This window comes from Pungitius pungitius, chromosome 2 (assembly GCF_949316345.1).
Source record: "Pungitius pungitius chromosome 2, fPunPun2.1, whole genome shotgun sequence".
NCBI lineage: Eukaryota > Metazoa > Chordata > Actinopteri > Perciformes > Gasterosteidae > Pungitius > Pungitius pungitius.
In genome coordinates this window covers 17174326-17201043 of record NC_084901.1, presented here as the reverse complement: position 1 = coordinate 17201043, position 26718 = coordinate 17174326, and the positions used below count along the sequence as shown (strand labels likewise).

General features: G+C 46.8%; 1 protein-coding gene across 1 annotated transcript in view; it reads right to left on the bottom strand.

Annotated features, from left to right (window-relative positions):
- Positions 1-26718, bottom strand: part of glra1 (glycine receptor, alpha 1) — a 65566-nt gene that overhangs the window by 25955 nt on the left and 12893 nt on the right. Inside the window, exons 2-4 of the mRNA XM_062558671.1 lie at positions 23739-23863; positions 16753-16791; positions 4702-4769 (exon numbers count right to left, since the gene is read on the bottom strand). Coding sequence (XP_062414655.1) covers positions 4702-4769; positions 16753-16791; positions 23739-23863 — 232 coding nt within the window. The remainder of the gene's footprint in view (positions 1-4701; positions 4770-16752; positions 16792-23738; positions 23864-26718) is intronic.

Genomic DNA, 26718 nt, shown 5'->3' with positions numbered 1-26718 from the left:
ATGGAGCGATGCGGTGGGAGGGGAAAGATGAGCAGGAGACAGAAGGCTGGATTTCAAAGACACTCACAGCGCCTTCAAGAGCCTTTTGCATTAAGGTGGGCGGATTTCGGAGAACAAAGGATGGAGTTTTTTTCTGGGTCTATTTCATGTCCTTCCTCATTGATAAACATAATTTTACTTCTAGCCATCCTCGGTTCAATATACCACACATATAGACAGTATATTCATATGGGCGTAGATTTCACAACTCTAACCGGATAACGCTTTTTCGTTTAGTTAGTAAATCTTTTCATGGCTTCTTTTTTCAAACCCTCCACAGCATTAAATCGTCAACATACAGAATGTCCTCTTCGAAATAAGACGGCTGTCGAATGTTTGACTTTAATGATCCAATTCCAAAGATTCAGAGGCCCAGGGTTCAGTGTGGGATTTACAAGGTTTCATCCAGCAGGAGTGTGAGTCGATGGAGGTTAAATCCAAACTGCAGCGTGCTTTTAAAAGTTCCTGCCTCTGCTGTTTAACCGGAAGATCAATACGTCCGCTGCAATATGATGAGTAGCAGGTTGCTCCTGCAGGAGTCGTGTGTTTCTGGGGAGTGGCCTAGGAGGAAGGCCCGAAGGGGAAGGCTTGGGATTTATTCAGTTGGATACTTTGATAAATCTCCACCCAAAGACTTAGATGTAAATCTATGTGAAATGTACAGAAGATATTCGACAGCAAAAGGTGTTAAAGTGGTTAAAGTTGCAGCCATTGGTTGCCTTCGGGGTGATCGCATATAGAAAATACGAACCACCGCTCCCTCTGCAGCCTGATCTCCCTTCGCCCCGCTTCACAACCTGAGTGTCTTTATTTGGCACGGGGGGGGGGGGGTGGGTGGCTATTAGCTCGCCCATCCGCCCCCCCCGTAATTGTCAATTATTCTCGGAATATGGAGCTCGGAACAATTGGGCCAGGCCGGAGCCATCATTTAAACAGCATGGCGTAGCAGAAGAGCATCGTCAGGGCGACCCACGGCCACGCCAGCGGGTGGCATCTGAAGGAGCAATTAGCCACAGGGCTGCGTGTGTGTGTGTGTGTGAAACGGTCACATGTCACATGTTTTAAAGAGGGTTAAAAAGGTTCCCTCCATCAGCTGCTATAAACATAATCACTCAACTCCTATAGTTTAAAAAAAAATTGCCATCACGAAGGTCGTGAATCAACAGATTGTTGCATGGGAAAAAAGAACTGCTCATCTCGCTGGATGTCATCCGGCCATTAAAACGCCAGCTTCATGGGTCAATGGCTCCTCGCGGCTGCAGATGGATGCACATCCAGAGCAATAAAGGGAGAGGGCCGTCGGTCGGGGCACTCGGATTCAAATGAGGGGAAAGTAATCTGCGGGTGCAGATGACTGATATCAGGAGTGATTAAGGATCGCGAATGGACGGACATATTGACAACGAGGCGGCTCCGGACTGAACATTTCGGGTAGGAGGGGGGTGCCGCTGCAGGGCGTCGGCGTACGTAGAGTTAAAAGAGAAATATCTTGAGGTTCGCACTCGCGGTTTAATTTCCTGACATCAGGCCGTTGGACCGTGAAACGCTGCCGTGAATTTTTTTCCGACCCACCACCGCCGCGCTGCTATGAGACCATTAACAGAGGAAACGCTGTACTTACACAACGCCGCACTCATTTCGCCGTGTATTAAACTCAGGCAGTAAACCACGCATGGGAGACTGCAATCTCACTCTCCCTCTTCCACCCCCCCCCCCCCCCTCCCTTCAAAAACAACAACAACAACAAGAAAAAAACGCAGGAGCAGCAGTGTTCCGGGTTGCAGGCCTGTCACGACATGCCGCCGGCTCCCAGGATGCCGCTCAGGTGGGGAGGAGATGGTGGGAGGCTACGGAGGCGTGCGCATTATGGCGGCACATCTGCTCAGCTCAGACACTCCGGAGGAGAGGAAGAGGCCTTCGTTCGGCGCCGCGTGACCTCAGAATGAGCAGCGGCAGCACCGCGGGACGTCACTAACCCCTAACCACAAAACCTAACCCTAACCCCGATCCACAGCAAACCCCTCTGCCCGTCCCCCCGCGTGATTTTTGGAGAAAGGCGCGTTTGACCGTTTCAGAGCTGTTAAAACGTGGGTCGGTCAAAGGTGCGATGTGATGGAAGAGATATGTAGGTAAAAAAAAAAGAAGAAAAAGAATACATTCATGGGTCAATGAGACGCATCAAAAAATTAAAAAGTGCCTTTCTGTTCCGAGTTATTTGATGCTTGGACCAGAATAGTGAGACTGAAGTGGTGTGCAGATACAATTTAGTCAATGCTTACATTAAATACAGGTCAAATTATAGAATTATCCACACTGTCCTTTTGTAAAATGTTTTTGTGTGAGATTTGTATTTAACTTTAACGACCAGTAAAGCTGAAAACATATAGCTAGTGTTATTAATTTGGGTGACATTATTGCAAGTTTTCTGAAAGAAAATAGTTGAAGAAAATATTAAGAAACAATGGTTATCCCAAGAAAACAACCGTTTTGAGGTCAGATTAAGCTGAAGTTTATTTTTCTGACTGGATGGGAATGCACTTACTACCAAAGTAAGATCAAGATGTTACAGGCTACTGTCAATATACACATTGAGATGGTAAGTCCAACTGCGAATAGATCTCAATCCTTTATGAGGGTCTTTAGCCTATAACATGAATATAAATATGAACATTAAATCAATCCAAAGGTTTAAGTGGAATAAGAACGATTATATTTTCTTCCTTCTTATTCTTATTATTAATCTTTGATGTCTTTCGTGTTCCCTATAAATAGCAGTACACCGGGTATAAATGTCTTACTGTCACTTTGATCCACAAGTGATACTTGATGTGTGCATGTGTGTGTGTATGTATGTGTGTGTGTGTGTGTGTGTGTAAGAAGAAAGTGAAGCAGAATGGTGCGTTTGATGTTGGAGTGTGGGATTAACAGCTGATGTGACGACAAGCTTGTTCCTACAAGGAGAGGATGAGGGGGGGGGATAAAACGAGTGGAGGAGAGGGACGAAGAAGCAGAGAAGGGGTTGCGTGAGTGTGTGTGTTTGCCTGTATGTGTGTGTGTGTGTGTATTAGGAAGAGAGAGAGAGAGCTGGGGGGCGAGCGAGCGAGGGATTGGGGAGAGCGCTGAAACAGGAATAAAGCCACGTACCGCCGGGACTTGAACACGCACTGCGCCATTCTACCGACTCCATCTATCACTGGGCTCCAGCAGCACTGTGTGTGTGTGTGTGTGTGTGTGTGTGCGTGCGTGCGTGTTTGCGAGTGTTGAGGATGGAGGGATACTGTAGTCCGAGTATAAAGCGAGAGCCACATACTGCACGGACAAATGGCGCTCGGGCCTCCGGAGCTTTAAAAATGGATTTTCCGGTTTGATAAAAACGCGATGAATCCAATTACCTCGGAACTTTCTAATTCCTCCTTTTGAGAGATCAGAGCAGCGGCGCGGAGTGCGTCTCCGGCCTCGGCATCATCGAGGGGCTCAACGTGAGCGATGTGTCGCCGCGTCTGACAGACGCCGAGGCCTAATGGACGCGTGAGATTCCCAAGGCATCCGAGTTCTGACAGCTTCTCTTGTCCTTGCTTTTCCCCCGGAGTTGAGGGGTCGGTGCGTCGGAAAAGATCCTCTAAGGTCAGCGATGTTGGACGAGGAAAGTTCCAGAGAAAAAGGACTCTCTATGACAATCCGTTCGAAAATTTACAAAATTAAAGGTGCACTAATGGTACACCAAGCGGCCACCACTCGGGGAACATGGGGGGCCGAGAACTGTAAATATCTCCCCCGGGTTGAGAGAAAAGTTTGGATCCGGAGTTTGTGCTGCGTGACGAGGATCTGCAGCAGGCAGCACTTTCAGTGTGTGTGTGTGTGTGTGTGTGTGTGTGTGTGTGTGCGTGCGTGCGTGTGTGTGTACTGGGGTGGTTGAGATCAGGATATCCCCCATTCCTCTGGATGTTTCTTTTTTTTAAATAATTATTATTCATTCTGTTACAACAACTATTTTATAACCTTAACTGTCATAATATATAGAAAAGGAACAGGATCACATAGATATGAAGAGACATTTTAATAACTATGGAAAATTACAGTAATCACTGTTATAAAATCTACACGGTGTATTATTTACGATATATATGTATGTGTACAACATGAGATCCCAGCTACAGCGTAAGGTTTAAACAGATCCCGATTAACATGTTTTACGTGAGTTAGAGTGTTGAGGGTGTCTGCTTTACTGCAGTATTAATGGACGCCATGGATGATGAGATCACCTGCTGGCACACACACACACACGCACACACCACAGTTCAGTGCCACATATCTGCTTTGGGCATTGTTGCCCTGTGAGGCTGATGGTTCAGTTATATTAAACACTAATGGCTTTTCTGGGTAATGAATGAGCGTAAATTTCCCCAGGTTGCTCGCAAAGGAGCACGACTGCAGCAGCGATGTTATGCAAATGGCCGCCGCAGTGACGCTCTTCTTCAAATTAAGTGTTTGAAATGGGAGACGAGCTCAATGAGGCGCAGGCAATTCCAAACACTCAGCGGGCAGAAGGCTTCTCATTTCTTTCCGTGGAAATGAAAAATGAAAGTGCATGGTGTGTAAATAACATCCAAATCTACACGTGGAGATGTATCGCCAGGTCATATTAACGATGATTGAGCTTACCATTGTCGTTTCAGCGATGGACCCAAAACTGTTAATAAAAATGTTGCAGGTTACGTTCACCGGTGGACCTGCAGAGAGGAAAAAGAGCGGGAAAGGGAGGAAAAAGAGCGGGAAAGAGTGTAAAAGAGCGGGAAATAGAGGGAAAGAGCAGGAAAGAGAGTAAAAGGGCAGGAAAGAGAGGGAAAGAGAGGAAAACAGACGGGCGAGTGAGACTTCAGCAGAAAGTGTTTTTTGTGTGTTGGCAAACAGTTGCCTGATTACACCTCCATTTCCACGGAGCAACATTAGAGACGTGAAATGTTAATCCCATTGCCTACAAATTACAGTCTAATACAACTAAATAAAATATTGTGGTCACATTGTGGAGTGGGGGAAGGCACATTGGAAGTATAAAGATGTTATAAATTGCAGAAGAGCAGAGAGGAAGTATTGATCTCTGGCTCCTTTCCTATCACACATAATCATAATTTTCTTAATCCTGACTACAAAACTCTGATCGGCTTGAAAAGAGGCGTCTTCAACGCACCGGAGCTGCTTGAATCGCTGAAAAAACAACGTAAGACAACCAGCTTCAAATCCTTTTTTCTTGCGTGACGTGAGGTGGCTTTTGTTTTTTTGTGCGAGCGGATATTAAAGCAGCAGAGAACACGCCGAAGTCAGTCCATGACAGACTGCAGGAAGTGACCAAAGTGAAAGAGAGAGACTCGGATCTTAAACACCAGCCGGTGGTTGTGTAGAGAAGAAACTAAAGACAGCTTTGAAATGTGGTTTAAATAGACACGGTGTTTCATTTCCAAAGGAATTCACAAAGACAAACAAACAGTCCCCGCTCAGCGTGTCAGAGATGACGCGCCGCCTTCAAGGTGGTTTCTCAGACGAGTCAAAGTGGAAGTAAATAGCATTCGGGACCTTCTGCGGCCGCTCTATCGATTCGTCGCATTACCAGGTTGTACAAACACAAATGTGATTACTTGGCGGCGGGAGAGGAGCTACGGCGAGGAGGAGGATGAGGAGGAGGAGGACGGCCTCCGTCAGCCAGTGGACATCATATTGACTTTGAATCCAATCGAGTTACACCTAAGCTCCTCTCATCCAGGTGGTTAGATAATGACAGAGACGACCAATACTCCTGACTCACTTCCATTACAGCGTTAACAAAGAGTTCGATCCGTCAGATGAGGAGAACCTCAGAGGAGAAACCTGAGGACAGTTAGCAAAACATCTTTTGAGAACGCCTTTTTTGCTAAATTAGTCCAAAGGTTTTAAAGTTAAGGTAAGTTAAGGAGTTATTTTATATATATATATATATATATATATATATATATATATATATATATATATATATATATATATATATATATATATATATATATATATATATATATAGATAACTCTCATGACTTGTGGGTGTTGTTTTCCGTCCTTCTCAGCACTTATCTGAATGTAAAAGGGGCACAATGCACAATAACGCACTGGGGAAAGCGCTTTTCTCATCCTTTTATGTAAACCCACTTAATCCCCTGTTAGCAAAGATTCATTATGCCTTCACCATAATAACTCTGCATGACAAGTCCCAAAATGCAAGTCTCCACTTTTCTGTATGTAAAATGCATTGAAATACGTAGACAAAGAAGCGATGTCCGGCTCTTTGTCAGTGAAACAATCGGGTCGCTGCTTGACGTTGTTAACTTGTTGTGGTGTGATCGCTGTAATCCTCTTACATTTAACGCAGTCTTCATCAGACATATCGTGTCACTAAACGCTATTTTGTGCCGAACCACAGAGTGTATTTCTTAAAAAGTGAAGAGGCCGCATCGCTGTACATTCTCATACATGTTCACGTAAGTTAAGGTCAAACACACGCACGCACCCAACTTGGACACAGAGGTTGCGTTTAATGTCCCTGGTTGAATTCGGTGTGTAATTCTGCTCGCCAGCGGCTAGAGGGGGAATGAAGAAATGGGTCTGGATTACTTTGATGGCCAATTACTCTCCCTGTCACTGTCTGAGCACTGCCTGAGGCCACTGTGGAGGAATATTATCTGAGAGTCTTTCTCACACACACACACACACTCACAAGCACACAACTGTGGTTAAGCCATAGAGGAGAATCATAGGGTTGAAGATGCTCGGCCGAGAGGGAAAAATCATTAAAAGTAGCCAGAGGCGGGCGCTGCGCATACGTGACTTACATCTACAGCTTCTAATTCAAAACAAACAAATTAGATTACTCACAGGACTCGCTCAGGAAATAAAGATAGAAGGGGAAAACAAAAGTTATTCAGATATTCAATAGGTTTGCTTACAGATGAGAGAGGGAGCAGTAGTTTCCGGATGAACAGAGAGACACAGTTAAACTGCCAGGAAAGATAACGGATGCTTTAACTGTAAGAACAATGGAACCCTGATGATCAATATGAAGAGAACCTGTAAATCTTTCATGTCCTCCTTTAACTGCCAGAGTAGACAATGGCTGCCGAACACCGCAAACGAAGCACGAAAAATCGTATAATACCGGTGAAGTGTTTCAGAGATGGAGACAAACGTTCTGCTGACCCCAGAAAAAGCTTTGTTTAATTCGTATCCACTTATTTTTCTTAACTTCCCTACAAGAGCTCATGTTCACTGAGGGTATAAGTCATTTTTCTCATAGACTTCTGTGGGACCAGAGGAGCCGCCCCCTGGTGGTCACTAGAGAGAAAGCAGCTTCGAGGCGCTGCGGCTTTAGCTCGACGTCTCAGATGGACGTCGCCTCCTGGGGAAGAAACACTGGGAGACGAATTTGCTCCTGAAAGCTTCTTGGTAAACAATCGCCTCGGCTTCACCAGCCTGCTGCATCGGGCCTGAAGTGTAGGGGCTCCGATGTGTCTGAGTACATCAGAGGGTTTATCCATAAACCAGCTGGTGTTACATTACCACTGCGTTGCCCCCCCCCCCCCCAGCTGAGCGGCTTTTTAGGCCTAACTCAAGCCCTCTGACACATTTCTCTCCTGCATCCTCGCTTTGTTCAAAATCCTCCCTTCAGAGTGTCTCTCGCTGCTGGAGGGAGGCGAGAGGAGGGATATCATCATTTGTCTTCGTTTGACGTCCCTCGCAGCACGTGATGCAAAGAAAAAAGACTTAGGAGGAGAAGCTATTACCCCCCCGCCCCCCCCCCCCCTCTATGTAAACCTCTTCCCTCTGCTTCTCTCCCTCTTCTCTTCCACAGCGGTTCCTTTAATAACCACCCAGAGAAGGAGACAGTCTCGCTTTATGGCTTTCCAATAAAGACGGAGACAGCAGGAAAAGACGAGAGGACAGCTCATTAACTGTCATGGAGGACAGGCTGGCAGTGTGGCTCACACACACACACACACACAGAGACACACGCACACCGCTGTACTTCTATACAGTCCTTTAAGGACACTCGAGGACATAATGCATTCCTCAGCCTCACTCACTTGCAATGAAGGAGTTATGCACTATACACTATTCACACACGCACAATAAATGTAGTGCAGCAAAAACAAGCTCCATAAACAAATAACATGGACACACACACAGTGAACATAAAGAAAACACACACCGCTTAGATACGCAGCGTCACACACAGAATGCATGGAGCTCACAGGCTGCACACACATTAAGGCTCATTAACGTACACTTTTTGCGCGGATACGCGGCGCCACACACGCCTTGGCGCAGCTGATGGCGTCTGAATACGTGGCACGCGAGCCTTTCAGATGTGGAAAATGAGCATGAATTATTTAGGCTATTGTGAGAATGTTCTGGTGAGATTTATTCCTTCCCTGCCAGCCCTTAGCGTGCAAACATAAAAGAGTTAAGTTTACTGATTAAACGCACGCTAACCAACAGAAACACACACACGGGCGCACAGAGGCGGCCTGCTGAGGTGCACAAATCCCCCCCCCCCCCCCCCTTCTGCTGCTGAACTCCACTTTCATTAAAATCAAGTGACAGCGGCGATAAAGCAGGACGTTGGGACCGGCCCGGCTCGGCCTCTCAGCACTTCTGCTAACTGCAGCCTCTCACTGGAGGAGCGCTCTGGACGCTCCCTGAGCTCCGCGCGTCTGATTTCCACGCGAGATAGCGCCCAAAACACCGGCTTCGGGGACAAATTGTACCAGTCGGCTTCATTAAAATACACATAGGGGCACCCCCCGAAAACTGGCTGCATTTCAGAATGAAACCTCCTCTGTGGGAGGCTGCTGGACCACGTTGTATTTTGCATGTTCGAGGGCTCTTCCTTTAATTGTAGCCTATTTAAACACTGTGTCCCTTTTAAAACCTTTTCTTTCATTTTGATCATTTATTTGTGAAAGTGATGAACGAAATATTATTTTTTTAATCCTAGGGATATAATTATGTCTCATTAAAGCTGTGTAAACAGGGACATATAATTACTAATTAATGCTGCACACATACAGCATTCTCCTGAAGGTCCAGTGCAAAAAGTGAATACGGAATCACTGCATCACTGTTGAATCTCTAGTGATGTCCAATAAACAAACCCAACAAGCACCAACTCATTCATTATTAGGTCGAGAAGGAGGGACCTGTTAATGTCCTCCTCTATTTCAACGAGCCTCTTACACCGAAGGGACCAATCACATCCGGACGTACGACGAATCAGCCCAAATCCTCTGGACCTCGCTCTGGTTTTGAGTTCTGCCAGTGGATGAATAAATAAATAAATAACTCGCACAAACAAAAGAAGATCCAGCGTTTGTGTTCGGTCTCCCCGCAGAGTCTTTGGCTCCCAGACATCCTCCTCTGGCCTCCCCAGCGACCCCCCCCCCCCCCCTCTCATCAGCATCAATCCGGTGTTTTTTTCGCCGCGGCCTTCCTGCGGCCCCCGGTGGAGCCTTGCTCCCCGCCTCCCCAACAGTGACTCAGCCAACAGTAGCCGGCGGGACCTCCTCGCCAACAGAGCTCGCCTCCGTTCCTCGGCAGGAAGTGAGCTGTGAGCTGTGCGTGTCTGAGGAGCAGATTTAACTTTTGATGAGCTCGGGAAGTCCGACTGCCAGATGTCGTTAGTGGAGGAAAAGTCGCTCGGACGAGTTCATTCTGGACTCTTTGAATGACTTGACGTTTTAATAAGAACAGCAGGCAAATGTCACTGTCAAAGGAATTGGATCGTAATTTGATCAAGATCTGCAATATTTAGCATTTAACTATTATAGCTAATGGGGGGAAGGGTGGGATGAACTAACATGGCAGCTCATGTGATGTCACGATCACAGTCGTTGGAAGTCAAAGTCAATCCGCTGCCTGGACCTCAACCTCACATGAACTCAAGTCACCCTAAAAAAACACAAGTGTGCTCCATACCTCTACAGACAAAACGCCATATTTCTGTTTTTCAAACCATAATTATTAGTATTGTTGTCATGTTCAAAAACAAATAAAGACATAAGCACACATTTGTTGGTCATTGTCGTTGGTTTTTCTGTGTCGGGCTCAGCGCAGCAAGGAGAAAGCGGGTAGGTGGTTGTAGAAGGCAGACACCTGGAGGACACCATTGTTCTCCTCCCCTGAAGCCCAATTTACACTCCTCTCAAGGAGAACTCACCAGACTCATCAACGAATGGCACAGAGCGGAACAAAGCAAAGAGAGGAAAAGGCTACAAATGACATGAATGAAATGAATACGCAGCACCGCCCTCTTTTGCATTTGAGCTGGCTTCAGCCAAAAAGCCTGCGAGGCATTAAATATTTATAGTGCGTCGTCTGCAGGCTATATGGTCAGAGGAAAGCAGTTTTATTTTTTTATTGCACCAATATATATTACCCACACATGCTCATTTTACAAGCAGGATGGCGAGCGACAGATAAAGAGAAAAGAGAGAGAGAGAGCGGAGTGTTGTGGAGTGTTTTTTTTTCTTTCTTCCCTCCATTATGTCCGGACACGACAGCTGATGAGGTGTTCATTCTATCCTCCACGCATAAACATCAGAGCCCAAATGCCAGCGAGAGAAAAAAGAAAAAGAAAAAGGTCCCCGTGGGAACTTTAAAGCATCATAAATCTCCGGCCCGGATGGTGAAACAGTGAAATAATGAACATTTCATCAAACCCGGAGAGGTTTATTTTCCATGAAGTTACTCCGCTCGACTTTGGCGAAAAGTTTGCTGAAAGTCATGAAACCAATTCTCCACCATCCTTCTGGAAAAGCCTTCGGAACGTCAAAATACCTGCTTCTGGTTCAGTGCAAACCTCATCTCCAGACGTCCAGGGGGTGTGAAGGACAAATTCAGCACATCACTGGTTCGGTGTGTTTGGTATCAGTTGAATGCCAAAACTAGTAAAAGGGTCTGTAGATAATTTAACGCTCCCATTCAATCCATGCTGTAAGAGCAATAATAATATCCAAGATCATCTGCCTCTATTTTCCTCTTTTTCGACTTTCCTCCGATTCATCCAAACAGAGGAGACGAACATGAAAGCTTAGAAAAACACCGGGGGGGAGGGGGGGGGGCTCGAAGGACGGGAAACATTAAAGCGCCGTCCGTCTATCGACTCGACGATGAAACGCTGTGGAAACGAGGCGTCTTTTTGCTTCTCGCCTGCTTCCTTTCGTCTGCTTCCTCCTCCGAAGCAAAGCACCCGTCTCTGTTCCGATCCGTTAGTTTCTGCCTTCATTTCTATTAACGTCTTTCGTCACTCTTGTCGGTTTCGGCCTTCATTCCCACGCCTGCTCCTCGCGCTCACAACGACTTCACCTGGCTTCTCCTACAGGGGAGGAAACCCTGTTTTGGGAGGCTTAAAGCGAGGAGGTAAACAGCGTGGTCGATCAGCGCCCCCCCCCCCGGGAGGGAGGGAGGGAGGGGGGGGGGGGCACTTCCTGTCACATTTTAATTGGAGCAGTGAGATGAGGAATAGCGGTTTCTCCAGCCGACATGTTCAGCCATCCATCATCGCCTCCTCGTGGGGGGGGGTGGGGGGGGACTTTGGGAAGAAAAAAAAACTTTCCCAGCGAGGGAGGAGAAATGTCATTATGATAAGTTTTACTCCTCCTCCTCCTCCTCTTCCATGAATCCATTTATATCTCTCCGGCTTATTTATTCTGCCTCATCGTCACTCTGCCTCTTGCTTCTTCCTCGCTCTCTCATTCGTATTCTCTCCTTCAGCCACAGGGTGCTCAAGTTTCATTATGAGATGAAATGTATTCAAAGTGGGAGGCGGGAGAGGACGGCGAGACGGATGGATGCGCGCCAGCCTGGTCAGAAATCACCTGAGGCTGTGTGTGTGTGTGTGTGTGCGCGTGTGTGTGTACGTTTGTGTGCATGTGTGTGTGCGTGTACATATGAATGTATCTTTGCATATTTATTTAAAATTGCCATTCATGCCTGCAAGCTTTGTGACGCTGTGTTTGTGTGTGTTTACCTGTCAACATGTGGTTGCACACACACACACACACACACACACACACACACACTAAATCTCACCACGGTTTTTGCAATGACGGGTAAGCAAACCTGTCTCTAGAAAAACCTGCTCCCTCAATTATGTTTGGAGGGAAACGCATTTCATGTTGCCATTTAAAACAGGTCGCATATATACATCTATTCAATCATGGAAATGAATACGTAACAAACAAAAACGCGACTAAAAAGCTTTGACTTGACTTTGAGGTGAGTGATGAACAAAAATGTTTCCAACTTTTTAGTCACATCCACCTCACACAGGTGCCATTGTGCATCATTTTGTCAAAGAGAGAGACAGAGTTAAAGAGACATGACTGTTAGGTCACGTCAGCTGGTGTCGACTCTTAAATCCAACACGGGTCCCTCAGCTTACCCAACACACACCGACATGACGGCTGCCTGACAGAAATCAATAGACGGAGACTCTGTTGTCTGAGGATTACTGAGAGGTAGTGATGCTCTCTGTGTGTGTGTGTGTGTGTGTGTGTGTGTGTGTGTGTGTGTGTGTGTGTGTGTGATAAAGATCAACAGAATAAAGGCAAAATGAGATCAGGTAGTGTTTGCATTGCCTCTGTAGTCCTGTGTGTGTGTGTGTCTGCACTCTTGTAATTATATAAAAATCCTCTTAATACGAGTGATGAGCTCAATGAGTTTAATATTGATATCCACTCTTTAATTGTTTGACACCCGTAGTGTCTTCAACATGTAGGTCATGTGACTGTACATCCGCTCACCGGACTTCACTCTCTGGGTTCTTTGGGTGTTTTTTTAAAATATTTGTCCCGTCTGTGCCTCCTTTGCACTGGACATGAATTCCTTTCAGCAGCATTCTTGTACCCAGAGGCACGTGGTGTTCTAACGACGCATCGGGGGAACCTCCGCGTCCGCCGGGCATGACGGAGGACCCGTTGTGTCGCATTAATAGGAGCATGTTTTTATCTCTCCCTCAGACGGGTCCTTCCTCCAGCGCCGAGCGGCCATGTTGTATGGGCATTACGGAAGGGGGGGGGGGGGGCGGTATATCCTGCTTTACATTCTCCAGAAGCACACTCCAGCCCGCAGTAATCATTTTGCAGTGTTAGCTTTCTGCACCACTGTGCAATCACATTACAAAGGGTGCTCTCCACAAGACAGCCCACTCGGATGAGCATGAATCTACATTCAGGCTTTTTTATCTTTTTCTATTTTTTGCTCTCTGTCAAAAAAAAAAAAAGAGAAAAAAGGTACAATATCCATAATACGCTGCAACCTGCAGTCGTCGGGTTGGAGAGTCACCTCTCTGCAGCACAGTGCAATCCCCCTACGGAGTGAATCCTCGAGGCCTCTTGCACGGCACCAAGGTGGGTGGGTTGGGTTGCTTGGTTGGGGGGGGGGGACTGTTAGCAGTCAAATACCCGGTGGCCTCACAGTAATCTGCATAAAGCGGCGCGTAGGGAGGTGAGTTGTGTGTAATGTGTGCTTAACATCCCACAGCAGAAGGAGCCGAGCCTCCTCATCAGGGAGGAGGGCAGCGCTCGGGGCGCCGACCTGCCGACTGGATTCAGCTGAACACACTGGAAGAGAGAGAGAGAGAGAGAGAGAGAGAGAGAGAGAGAGAGATCTCCTTCCTCCCACGTCTCCCCCTCGCGGATGGCTTCCTCTGCCTGTCGAGTGTGTGCTCCAGGTTTCTTTGACTCATCCATTCATTCTCTGCTCTGCGGTTGCTCTATTTGTCTTTTTCTTTCCTTCCTTATTGTTATTATCATGTTCAATCCATCTCATTTCCTTTGCCCTTACTTGTATCCTTTCCTTTGGCTCTTTATTCCCGTTATTTGTTCCCCTTTTACTGTCACTTATTTAATTTTTATGTCCCCCATCTGTCGCTTCATTCACTCTCCTCCTCTTTAGTGTCCTCTAACTCTATTGATTACTTTGTTCCATTTTGTTTCTCTTTCTACATAATTACCTTTTCTCTCATGCTCCTCCTCGGTCAGCCTTTTCTTTGGTAGATTCTTTGTCCTTTCAGAGCATTTGCACTTTTCTTTGCACTCCCGGCCTTCTTGCATATGACGTGTTACCTCCATTCCTGCTACTTTGACCTAATCCGCTTCCCTTCAAGTCCTCCACTCTCCTAAAATTGACATTTTCACCGAAGTTATCCAAAGCCGACCGGTTATGCAGATTTAGGAGAATAATGATGGTTACCGTGTGCAGCGGTGAAACTTTAAACACAATGACAGGTAAAAGGTTCCTGCTGAGGATCCTGAAGGGAAATAAGAGACTTGCTTGCTTATTGCTTGCTGTGCAAGTATATGAACCTGTCTCAGTTTAGTCCTGATCCTTTGTATGAACAACAATGTTGCTCAGACACTATACTCCAGCAGAGACCAGTCCACGAGGGACAGCCCCAGATCCTTCAGCAGAGACCGGTCCACCAGGGACAGACCCAGATCCTCCAGCAAATACCAGTCCACCAGGGACAGACCCAGATCCTCTAGCAGAGACCAGTCCACCAGGGACAGACTCAGATTCTCCAGCAGAGACCAGTCCACCAGGGATAGACCCAGATCCTCTAGCAGAAACCAGTCCGCCAGGGACAGACCCAGATCCTCCAGCAGAGACCAGTAGTTTTTTTCTTGTTGTTACAGCTTGGTATCATGCACCAAAAGAGCAACAGAGGGAGAAATTGTGCCGACTTTATTTATTCGAGAGTGGGACGTCCTTTCAGTCTAATCCAACACATCTGCTTCAGAAAAAGGTTCATCATCTGCACATTATACTTCTGCTTGTTATTACAATCAGCAAACCAACACATATTATCATGAAATTGCATGGAAGTGAATAAAAATATTTGTATTCTGATGCCGTTTCTCCACAAAGCCTTAAGCCGCCACTTCAAATATTGTATCACGAAATGAAGAAGAACATCACTGAACTTCTCACGATTTTCCTCCTGCTATTTGAACATTAAAATGAGAAATTATTTCTTATTAGCTCTGCTATTTTTTTATATCTTTTCCTCCCCCTCGAGCTCCGGCGGATAAGTTATGCGTGGCAGCAGCCTGCAGCCAGACGGGCCGCTAATAAAAAACGCTGCCTCCTGTGAAGCCGAGACCATCGGCCAGTGGAACGAGCTCAGGACGTAATTGGGATCTTTACTCTGCAAACCGACGGAGTCTCTCTCAATAGCATTAGTCCCCCTGAGTAATCAGACACAATAGGATCATATCTGCAAAGCTGCGCATAAAGACGCTGCTGAAAGTAAAAAACATTTTGTTTTAATCTTCATAAGCCGGCGCGGCCTCGGGTTCCCTTTGTGAGCGCTGGGACCTCCAGAGTTTCCTCGGCATTCATTGTCGCTGTAATTATAGAAAGGAGCAGAAATGAGCTCGTCTGGCTGCAGATCGACCCGACCGTCACCTCGGCTTTTCACTCCATCACCAGCAGTAATTGTCTGGAAAGTCCTGCAGCACTAAATGCAGGATGCAGAACAACGCGGGTATGTGTGTGTGTGTGTGCGTGCGTGTGCGAGAACGGAGGGAATCATCCCTCTCTGTGCATGTAAATTAGGGCCACATATACATTAGTCACGAGTCACTGGAGCCACTGTGCTGTGCTACCGCCATTAGCATGTTAAGCTAACGAGCCGAATGGGCCGAAAGAGCTTCTTCAACACGGAACAAATGACGTATCACAGAGTAATTCTGTACTGTACCATGTACTCTATTAAACTACACTATACCATACTGTCCTACAACAATTTAAAACATTGATTTGTTTATAGGCTGTTAGCTGCTACAGTATTGTATCTTCAAGTATATAAATATACACTATATGTAAAGTACTTCTGGAGTACACTATATATTACGCTGTGTTTTGTGTAATACTGTGCATACAGTTCTTTATTGTACTACTGCTATACTATGGAATATACCCATGACTTTAACGCAGTTTGGGCCAATACATTCGAAACGTATGAAAGCACAAAAGAGTCCAATACCACACACACACTTCAGATATTTAACTACACTAACCAGCGGCCGACAAGTATGTTGCAATCGTTCCTGAGACGTGTCTCGTTTGGTCGGGACTTTGTTTCAGCCCGGCATTGAAGGGAGCGCTCCCATGTTGCAGCTGTGAGACTCTGCACAGATGTTGTGTCATACATGCACACGCTACAATAACGGGCTGGTTGCAAAAGCCCAAGATTAAAGTCTTCTGAGCAGCAGAACTACGCATGGCGAGGATACAAAAAACAAAAAGTCGTGCGTCCGTACCCGTTCTTTCGAACAGAACTGAAAGTTTTATGGAAACAGCGCTGAGACAAACAGATTCAGATTTGCCGTTTGAGAGGAATTAACTCTTTCATACCGAGCACGTTCTGCCATTATAACAATTGTGCGTGGCATTAATGCTCGAGTTTTGGCAAACACCTTTCAAACCTACACAATATAAACCGTATGTATGGACCAATTCAACAGACATAACCTAAACATTACATTTTCTTTGCTGAAAAAACAAAAAGGCATTTTAGTTTTCTCCACAGAATGCCTCTTCGTCGCATGGGCGGTTGTCCACAAACACACAACCTTGGTCAGGGAAGACAAGAAGAAGAAAAAAGGGCGGGAAAAAAGAAAAGGAAAGTACCTTTCTTGTGAGTAGCTTCACTTTTGGAGCCTTTGGGGTCTAATAAAAAAAAGATCAGAATTAAACACAGCATATTCTAACAACATGTTAGCAACTGAACGTTGTTTGTCCTCGTTAAGGAAAACAACCGCTTACTCTATCAAGGAGCCAACAAGACAGCAAGGCTGGATTATCTAAGGCGTCGCACTGCTGCCAACACTCAGCGGGGGGAGGGTTGGTGAGGTGGGGCAGTGTGTGGCAGTGGGGGGGGGGACTCGGGGCAGGGGGGGGGTCAGGTGTGGAGAAGAGGCGGGGGAGGCAACATACTGTGAAGGCGATAGCAGGAAGGAGGGATGCACGAGTCTGCGTAGAGGAACAGTCGTACTGCCATACTGCAGGAGAGGAGCGGCGATGCACTGAGATGAGGAGGAGGGTTGCAATGCAGTTCTGTCAAGAGGAGCTTAAGTCATGTACTAGCAAAATGCACTACAGGAGATGCAAGAGGCCAGAGGAAGAGAGAGAAGGAAGAGGGGGGCGAGGAGAATGCAAAGACTACATGTCAAACTGGCTTCATTTGGAATTTCTTTGCCTCATTTCATCCCTTGAGGAAATGACACTTTATTTGTCTTTTTGGGCAACAAGTTGGTGGTGAGTTGTTTGTTTCGGAACAACTCAACTGACTGAATGAAATCGATTCCTCCACCCAAGTGACCGCTGAAACCCCCCCCTCGAACCGTTACTTATCTCCAAAGCCAACTTCTCTCTTCAAATGGGCGCCATTACTTTGAAGTCCATCGCGACTACAAAAGTTTCCGCTTCCACCCCCCTGAAAAACTTCAACCACGTCCACATGGGCCGACGCTCAGAGGGGACGTCTGGTCCCAAACACCCAAACTTCTATGTCAAGGGAGTGAAAGTCAAAGAAGACACTCCTGATGTATCGTCGTCGTTCATGGGATTATTCTAGAAAGAAAGGACAAGTTTAACTGTCCATTGATTGGCAGATTCTAGACCAACCCTACAACACATCAGCTGTCCGACAAACACTGTGTTCATAATGAAGCATCTCAGATACTTAGAATTAAAAGTCCTATCTGGTCTCCTGTGCTCAGCTCATTCTGACCTTCAAACGTTTTACAACAACGATCACATCCCTGTGTTTAACTGCAAATGTATTCCCCTGTAATCAATTCTCCGAGGAAGTAAGACATGTCAGCAGGCGGCCTTTTGATCTCCATCTAAAAGTACACCCGAAAGGTACGGCTTCATCGTCCACCCATTACCCCTCGACTCTGATGCGAGGCCAAACAAATGTCCTGCCACTACATACAGGGGACTTTTTTTTTTTTTTTTTAGATCTGTTGATCGATGTCCTATTCTTTCGCCTCCGCACCGCGTTGAACTGAGTGAACCGTGCCCGGCCTGCTTTGCTGTACTTGACATCTGCCGTTGTGAGGGATGGCGACTGCGCCGCGGCAGAAGTCTGGGGGCGATATTGTAATCTGTCATTGTCAGCCGGGGGGAAAAGAAGAGAAGGTGGGGAAACGGCTTCCTAAGATAGATGGAAAGTATTCGTCGTGAGCATGAACTGCTGTAGACAGGTGACTTAAACTCTATAATCTCTCTGAATCCATGAAAGGCAATTTTTCCTCCCCCCCCTGCCTCCCCTCTCTGTGTCGAGGCTAAGCCCGGGCTTAGCCTGGTGCCCGGGCGGCCTGTCGAACATCTCAACACCTGAGCACCCGACATTTAAACACACACACACACACTCACGCACGCTCAAACGCACTCACACCTTTTTGTAGGGGAGCCTGGCCTTTTTGTCTTTGTTTCGTTAAATGATCACAGTGAATTTCCCAGATTTCTTCTTTTTTTCCCGACGGTTGCTTGCACTCCTCGGATCAGCTGTGCATCGAAGAGGTTCAGCGCTTTATGACAGCTATCTTTAGAGGCGAGGTATTTGGCCCTGTAAAAACTCCTTCTTTCGGCCCCCCCCCCTCCCGTCTCTTTTTGAGGGGCCCCGTACATCGGTCTGCATTTTAAAGCCACTCTTCGATATTCCTCTCCCCGCTGCCCTTGCCGCTGCACCTCCTCCCGCCAGATGCCGAAGCGTGATCAATATTTTTTATCATAACTCAGGAGAGAGTCACCTCTGCGGCGACATTAAAGTTCCTCGCTCTGTGCAATATACCGTCCCCCCCCCCACCCCCACCCATTCGAATTTCCTGGCTTGGAAAGGAAAGGGCCATTACCTAGAATACTAAAAAGCGCTACCGGGCCGTCCTTTGGGTAAGGATGTCCCTTCGCTCCAGCAGATCTCTGTGTTCGCAATCTCAGCCGGAGAGTAGCTCTCAAAAAGAAATTAATAAAATAATATGAGGAGGGAGGGGGTGGATATTACGGTTTGTATCTCAGAGTTGCTTATTCATGTATGCTGCAAGTGTTATACATAACTGAGCAATACTGCAGCCCACTGGGAACCGTGTTAGCATCAATATCCCGGCGCTAAGCTAGTGGAAACAAATTCTGTGCTTGCAGTGTGAGAGCCTGGATTGCACTTTTGCCATCTGCAGGCCCCCCCCACACCCCCCATCCCCATCCCCAATCTCCTGTCGTGAGCAAATCCCTTCGAGTTGGTTCGCCATTTGCAATGCTACCTTCCCTCCTTTCCTTCCTTCACCTCTCCCATTTCTGTCTCTCTCCCCCTCCATCCGTTTTTTTATGCCTTCCTCCCTGCAGCCATCCCTCCAACCCACGCTCATTACCCTATGCACGTTAATCCCATTAAGGAGCCATTAAACAAGTGCTGATAACACCAAATGAACGTCAGGCCCCGACAGCTAATAACCACAGTCCCCCCCCACGGCACGTTCGACCCTGGCTAGGAGAAAGGGAGCTGGTGTGTGTGTGTGTGGGGGGGGGCAGGCGATGGTGTAACACCGGTGTAGCGTTGATGTGTGACCAAGTGCTGTGGCTGTGGAGAAAGAGGACAGAGGGGATGGAAGCATTCACTCCCTCGTGCTGCTCGTTGGGTTGAAGTGCAGAGAGACGCTTTGACAAAGCAGCCATGGGGGGGGAATGAAATAACGATTCCGTTTCCAGGAGGCGAAAACCGAGCTAACGCCACCACAGCGTTTCGTTCAGGAAAAAGAGCCAAGGGATGGGGGGTGTGGGGAGAACCTGCCGAGCTACACCTTTTTGCACCGATCCCCAGGGGGCGACGGGGGGCAAGAGAGGGGGGGGGGGGGGGGGGGGGGCGGTATCAGATAGCCGGCTCACTGGCAGCCCTCCTCTGGCTGAGCGTGAAACCAGACGCTCCGTCGTCGTCCTCTTTGCATCTCGCCTTGAGCGATGAGGGAGGACAAGGTTATGGCGGAGAGGGGAGTCGCAGCTGTAGTCGGTGCCATTCATCAAGCGTGCACACGCACACGCACACACACACACACACACTCGTGTCAACACACCGTTCCCTCGCCCGCCGTTATCTCTGCGAGGCTCCTGTCGGCCTCCCGCTCATACGCGTAGATCTGAGTGCTCGGCCATTAAGAGAAAGCCTCGTCCTGATGAGGAGGCGAACGCCTCTCTGCTCGACTCGTGTCTGGCTGCCCGGTCAAAGTAGTCCAATTTGTTTCACAAATCAGCGGGTAAACAAAGCCTCAAATACCAAGGAGGCCCAGGGAGTAGAGGAGGGGAAGGTTAGGGGGGGGCAAAGTAGAGAGCTGATGAAGGGGTGAGGAAGAAGGGAAGAAAATAAGAGGTAACAAAACTCGAGTGGCAAAGCGGAGGCAAAGAGAGAAAGGGAGGAATTTAATAAAAGGAGAAGAAAGCAGGGAGGGAGAACGGAAGAACAGATGAAGTCATGGATTATGAATGGCTCGTCCCGAATGTGTCACGAGCGTTTGGAAACGGCTAAATCAATCGGAAGCATCCCCCCCCCCCCCCCCCCCCCTGCCCCCTCCTCACAGCCGACCCCCGGTCACGATCAGTGTAATTTCCTCTCATGCTGGCACATTTGTGCAAATCTCATCTCATCTCTTCCATCCAAAGTCCCCCCCCTGACCCCCCCGCAACTCCCCTCCACCAGCCTGCCATCCAAAAATGAGTGGGGCTGGTGCTAATTTGATGGGGTGCGTGTGGGCGGAGGAGAAAAAGTAGCTGCACCACAATGCTCTCGCCATTTAGAGGTGCAGACGGGGACGAGACCCCCCGAAGTCTACTCACAGGACAACATCAAGAGAAGAAGTTATTTCATTTGATGTCATCCAATGTTAAAATAAGCTTCAATATAGTTAAAAATATGAATAGACATATTCATTTATTACACTGTGAAATGTCAAATTGTAATATTCCATTGGCTGTTAGAGCCGAATTACAAATCCAATATTCATAACTTTTTTCTTGCTCTTATTATATTTTAGTAAATGAGGGAAAGCGAAATTTGAAGGTTCAATTCAACATTTTAATGTGTACGAACCTTGTTAAAAAATATTGGTAAGATTTAGTTAGGAATTATTATCATTTGACTAAAACATTCAAGAACTCTTTTCTATTTTGCCCCCCGTCAACGCTGTGTGAGTTTATGATCCTTTAGTCCCTCTCCGCCAGAGTGTATTAAGGAGCAAAGCTGTCAAGCTGTTTATTTCATAAATGTGATGCTGGTTATGCAGGGGCATAGCTGGTAGGACACACGCACACGCACACGCACACGCACACACACACACACACACACACTGCATGAATGAGCAAGTCGGAGGGCTCACGCTACGCCACTCCGTCGACCTGACAGCCATGACATCGTCTGGAGATCCACATCGAGCTGCCTGCTAACAATCGGCCCTCTGACGCAATTAGCTGCGCAGATTACGTAAAAGATGTGCTCCTCCTCCTCCTCCTCCTCAGGACATCTTCATCACAGACGTCAAGCCCTAAAAGGGGAGTTACCATCCATTTGAGTTATTTTCTGGTTGTGATGTCCGGTGAGGGGGGGCGAACGGGGGGGGATTCTGAAAGCTTGCTGACGTCAGCGGGTGGGTGTTTACGACCATCCAACACGCCGCCAAAGCGTGCTTTCATCTGCATTTGACTCTTTATTGCATCACATTAGACGAATGAAAAAAAAAAGAAATCATAAAAGCCATAAAATTCAAATAACTGTCAAGTCGGCTCGTTTGAATCCTGATTTGTGAAAGGTCAGTGCGGCACTAGTCTCGGCGAATCACCACGCGGGAACGTTGGCGAGCTCAGCCGAGGGGAAATAAAATCCTAAAATGCAGAAAAGGAACTCCGCAGTGGATTCAGCGCGACGTCCCGCAACACGACCCCCCCACCCCCCCTCACACCCCCCGAGCGAAGCCTCGGCAGGCCGGGAAGGACGAGCAGCTTCCTCTGCAGCCACGCAAGTTTAATATTACAGACTCAGCCCCCCCGTCTCCCCCCCCCCTCCCTCAATTCTATCGTGCATGAGATGCAATATCCCACTCACAAAGATTATGCCATTATGGGCTCAGCAAAAAAATAATAATTGAAGGAATAAAAGAAGGAAAAGCTCCATGGCAGCATTCATAAAAATAAGCCGTGGTTCACTGCTGCACATTCTCGCAGTCTGCTCCTCGGTGTTTTCAGTGCACACATCGTGAGGACGCCCTTTTATTCCACCTGTTAACAGTTCCTCTGTGACCTTTGACCCCTTCTTTGTTGGGACTTACGTTCAAATGGGTCAGAGGGAAAGCAACCAGGATCCTGCGGACTAAATGGAATGAGCTAAATCAAAGCTCGCCATGTTTGAATGGGAAACTCTTTCATTGCCTTCATTTATGGGACAACAAAAGATCAAAGGGGAAGTTCCACTTTCCTACTAATGGAACTCATTTGTGAATCATTAGTAAGCTTTACATATTGAAATGTAGCTACATATGAGTTAGGAAATAACAGATCAAAGGACGGTGGAATATCACAAGGGTGCTAATGTTGCGTACACTCAGAACACACGGATGACCTGCCCAACTAAATATACAGAAATTACTCACATCCACTCTGCAGAACTAAGATATGTTGGTATTTAACATGCAACAAGGCTCAAGTGTCACATTTTATTGCCATAAATCAGTTGATGTTGAAAAAACACAAAGAGAAAATCAGGCCAATAATTCCAGTTGTGTTCACATAAATTTGTGTCTCTTCCAATCGCTTCAAAATCATTTTTTTTTTGAAGGATGATTTTTGTTTTATTCATAAACCTAATGAATATGGAGAGTTGCGCCAGTTTTTTTTTTCCAATGTCATACAAACGTATTCATGTCTGGGCTGTGTTTTAATGTAGAAACCTCTGACATGTGTCTTCATGGGGGGCTTCCATTCAGGGACAGGTCACCACACATTATACATCATCACCAGCTTCATCATCATCATCATCATCATCATCATCATATCATATAGCAGCAGACTTGTACATTACCTTGACCACCAAAAAACAAGCACTGGGGATTTTGTGTGGATGGCAAGGAATGTAGCCTCCTAGCGCCACTACAGATCCGCATGTATTTACAGTGTGACCCGGGGCTTAGAGGGACAGGGGGGTGGTGGGGGGGGGGGGTGGGCGTATGAGAAATTAAAAAAATAGAAAACGGGGCTTCGGGGGGAGTCAAACACCTGTAGAGGCCTAATCTATACTTAACAAGTGCGCAATGGGTAGAATTACCTTTGTGGAGCACTGCAAAGGGCGAATGAAAGAGATCGACAGATTGAGAACAACCAAGAATGATTAGACACAAAGCAACAGAATTTTAATACAGTCTCTATATGTTAGTTTATCTCCTTTTTCATTTTTCATTATAAAACAAGTGAATACAAACCTGTCTCGGCGACAACCTTGACTAAACCCTTAAAAGAGGCGTTTAGAGAAGGTCATGAAATGCAGAAACAACCCTTCGACGGGGGGCCCTCTGTCGGGATTTTGTTTGGCCACATTCCCTGTCTTTATCCGACTGAGTCTCGGCGGCAACTCCTACCTTTGAAGTTCGGTCGAATTCTGGCGTCGTAACCCGAGACTTTGCCCATGAGTTTGTCCAGGAACTCGGACGGCGGCATCGGGGTGGCGGCTTTCCTCGCCGCAGCTTCTTTCGACGCTGCCAGGCTGCAAGACAGAAGGGAGAGAAACTGTGCTTAAGAGCGAGCGACGAAGGGAAGAGGACTGGATGGACCGCCGTCGCGGCGCATCGACATTCGGCGTAGCAGTTTGTCGAGTTTCACACAACCGAAGCAGTTTTTCCATCGGCCACGAGAGGCTGGCAGTGATGCACGCACCCCCACGAGAGGGGTGAAAGGTTAAATGGCCACAGTAGCCATGTCAATAGACGGATCGTACAAAGTGTCCTACCCTGGACTCTGGAACCAAGGCATTGATCTTTGGTTTCAACTCCTTTGAGACGCCATGGATTCACGTGACCCGGTGGCCTGGTGCCAAACTACTGGCTTTCTTATTTCAACAATCCTTTATTTTGGAGGGGAGTCGACTTTTCGGAGCATTCTCAAGGTCAATGAAAAACTGCGTCAAGCCGCCAGGTTGCGCAATACGAGCTTTCAGGTGCGTTGGTGTCCAAAGACCTCAAGACCTTTATCACTCCACCGTGACAAAGGCAGCTCACACCGGATCCACTCCTTCCGTGCTTACCTTTCACAATAAAAGCCTTTGAACCACATCCAATAAGAGGAATTTATAGTATTTCATGGAGGCCCATTAAATTACCCTTGATTACAAATCAAAATAGTGTATGAGGGTGGATTGATGGGAGATTAAATCAGGTAGAGCAGGTTAGTGTCCAAGTTAACCAACTTCTAGTTCTAGTGGTGAAACCTAAAAAGTCACTATCAATGGCACAAAAATTCAATCACATCCATCCTTTCTGGTGCCTCATGATTCAAACAGCGCCATCGCTTAGTTTTATTTAATTTAATTAAAACGTGAATAAATAAAGTGAACTTTTACAGTCCGTGCTGACAGGAGTCTAGTGCATTAGTGCATATTACACACGCGTCCTTTCTTAGAGTACTTATTTCAACCGATGCTCCAATCCATTTAACCAGCTCCGTCTCCGCTGAGTGCCACATTGATTTTACAATCAGGCACGGTTCACTTCTTTACCTTCCCTCCATTATGAGGCCTGTACTCTCTGCACGGACCACGGATCCCCAGTCCGGCCTTTAGCCCACGGACGCACAATGACTCGTGCTTCGACAGTCAATAACCCACACGGATGATGGATCGAGCTAAAAATAATTCCAAACAACCTGTTTACTTAAATTATTCCCGGTGAGTCACTTTGAAGGAATAGAACAATGGATAGAAGAAGGAAGAAAGCTCCCTAATTAGCTCCCTGGTTACCACAGAAATCTATATTTGTGTTTTATATGCGAGGATCTTCAGGGAACAACCGATTTTTCCAACTTCATAACAAAAGCTCATTTTGCCCTTAGCCCGAAAAACCCCATGGCCTTATTCATCACCTCACTCCCTGTAATTGCCCCGACTTTACAAAACAGTCGTAACTTTGGTAAAGAAAGAATAATGTCCTGTCCTGACTTTGTCCTAAGACTCTGCGATTCCGCTCATTGTTTCGACCCACTCTCTCACTCACTTATTCACTCATTGACTCATTCCCTCATCGGGAACCCTGCGGACTCGGAAGCGCCGCCGCTGCGCCGCCGGAGTCGGATGCGAAAGGGGAAGCGACAGCGAGGCCCCGTGCGACCCGCGGCCCGCCGGCGGAGCGCCATCAGCGGCCACCGGCGACGCGTCCTTCCGCCGGGTCGCGTGGTTGCTCAGCGCGCCCGGGAGGAGAGAGGGAGGGAGGGAGGGAGGGGGGGTGGGCGGAAGAAGGGACGGCGGCGTGATCCGGGCTATAAATAAGCTGCCGTGCTGACCCATTTCATCCCAGCCTCGTTTCCACCAGCCCTTTCGTAGTTTCACTTTGAGCGTCTTGCAGGGGGTTATTAACGTGATCGGTGCGGTGGAATTAGTCCGTATAGTGTCACACAAACACGGGACCTTTCACCCCGGTACACGCGTGCGCTTCGATGTTGTTACAATTGTTGCGTCACAATGTCATGTTATTATTTTAATACGTACTATGATGTTTTATTTCTAACTTTAACAGAGTGGTCTAGAGGCCTGGACCAAATCCTGAAGACTTGTTTTAATCGTTTAATATCAACATTAAAAACAAAGTTCTTGATTTCTTGTTCTTGTTTTTTTTTTTTCATGTTCCACATCAGAGACATTGTAAGAAGAAGAAAGTGATTTTAGGTGATGAAAACACCTCGTTTGTTGCTGGATTTCCCTTTGTTTCACTTGCATTGATGTATTGTCTTTAAACCCATGAGTTTCCAGTGTATTAGAATATGTCAGGCTGCATTTTGTGAAATATGAAATATTCTAGATGCCTTGTGAATCATTTATACAGTTTTATGAGATAGTGCAGCCCCCCCCCCCCAACAAATATGAATATTTCATTTAATCTAAATATCTTAGCTTCTCAATAAAAACGCATATGTTGAAGTCAATAAATATATCTATATGACAGTAAAATATTATTTTGAAATGAATGAAAGAAACAACGTGTCACTTATTTAAATTAACTTGCTGTCATCTGATCAAAAATCTTCTATGAACACCGCTCATAAAAATGCAGCAATATGTATGAAAAATGGATTTGAAGCCCGATAGGATTTCTTTCTGATATAAATGTTTTACTTTGGTTCCACCGGAGACAAACTTTCACTGAGCGGAGAGGAAGTTACGGCCAGTGTTTATGAGGAATTATTCATCCCCGAGATGGAACATTTTCACTCTGCAGCACTCAGACGTGAGCGGCCGAGTCCCTCTGCCATCGGGCACCCCCCCCACCACCCCCCACTCACCCACCCCACCCATCAACTCCACGTATCAATCATTGAAAACACACTCGATTCTGTCCCTGAAAGTTGAGTTGA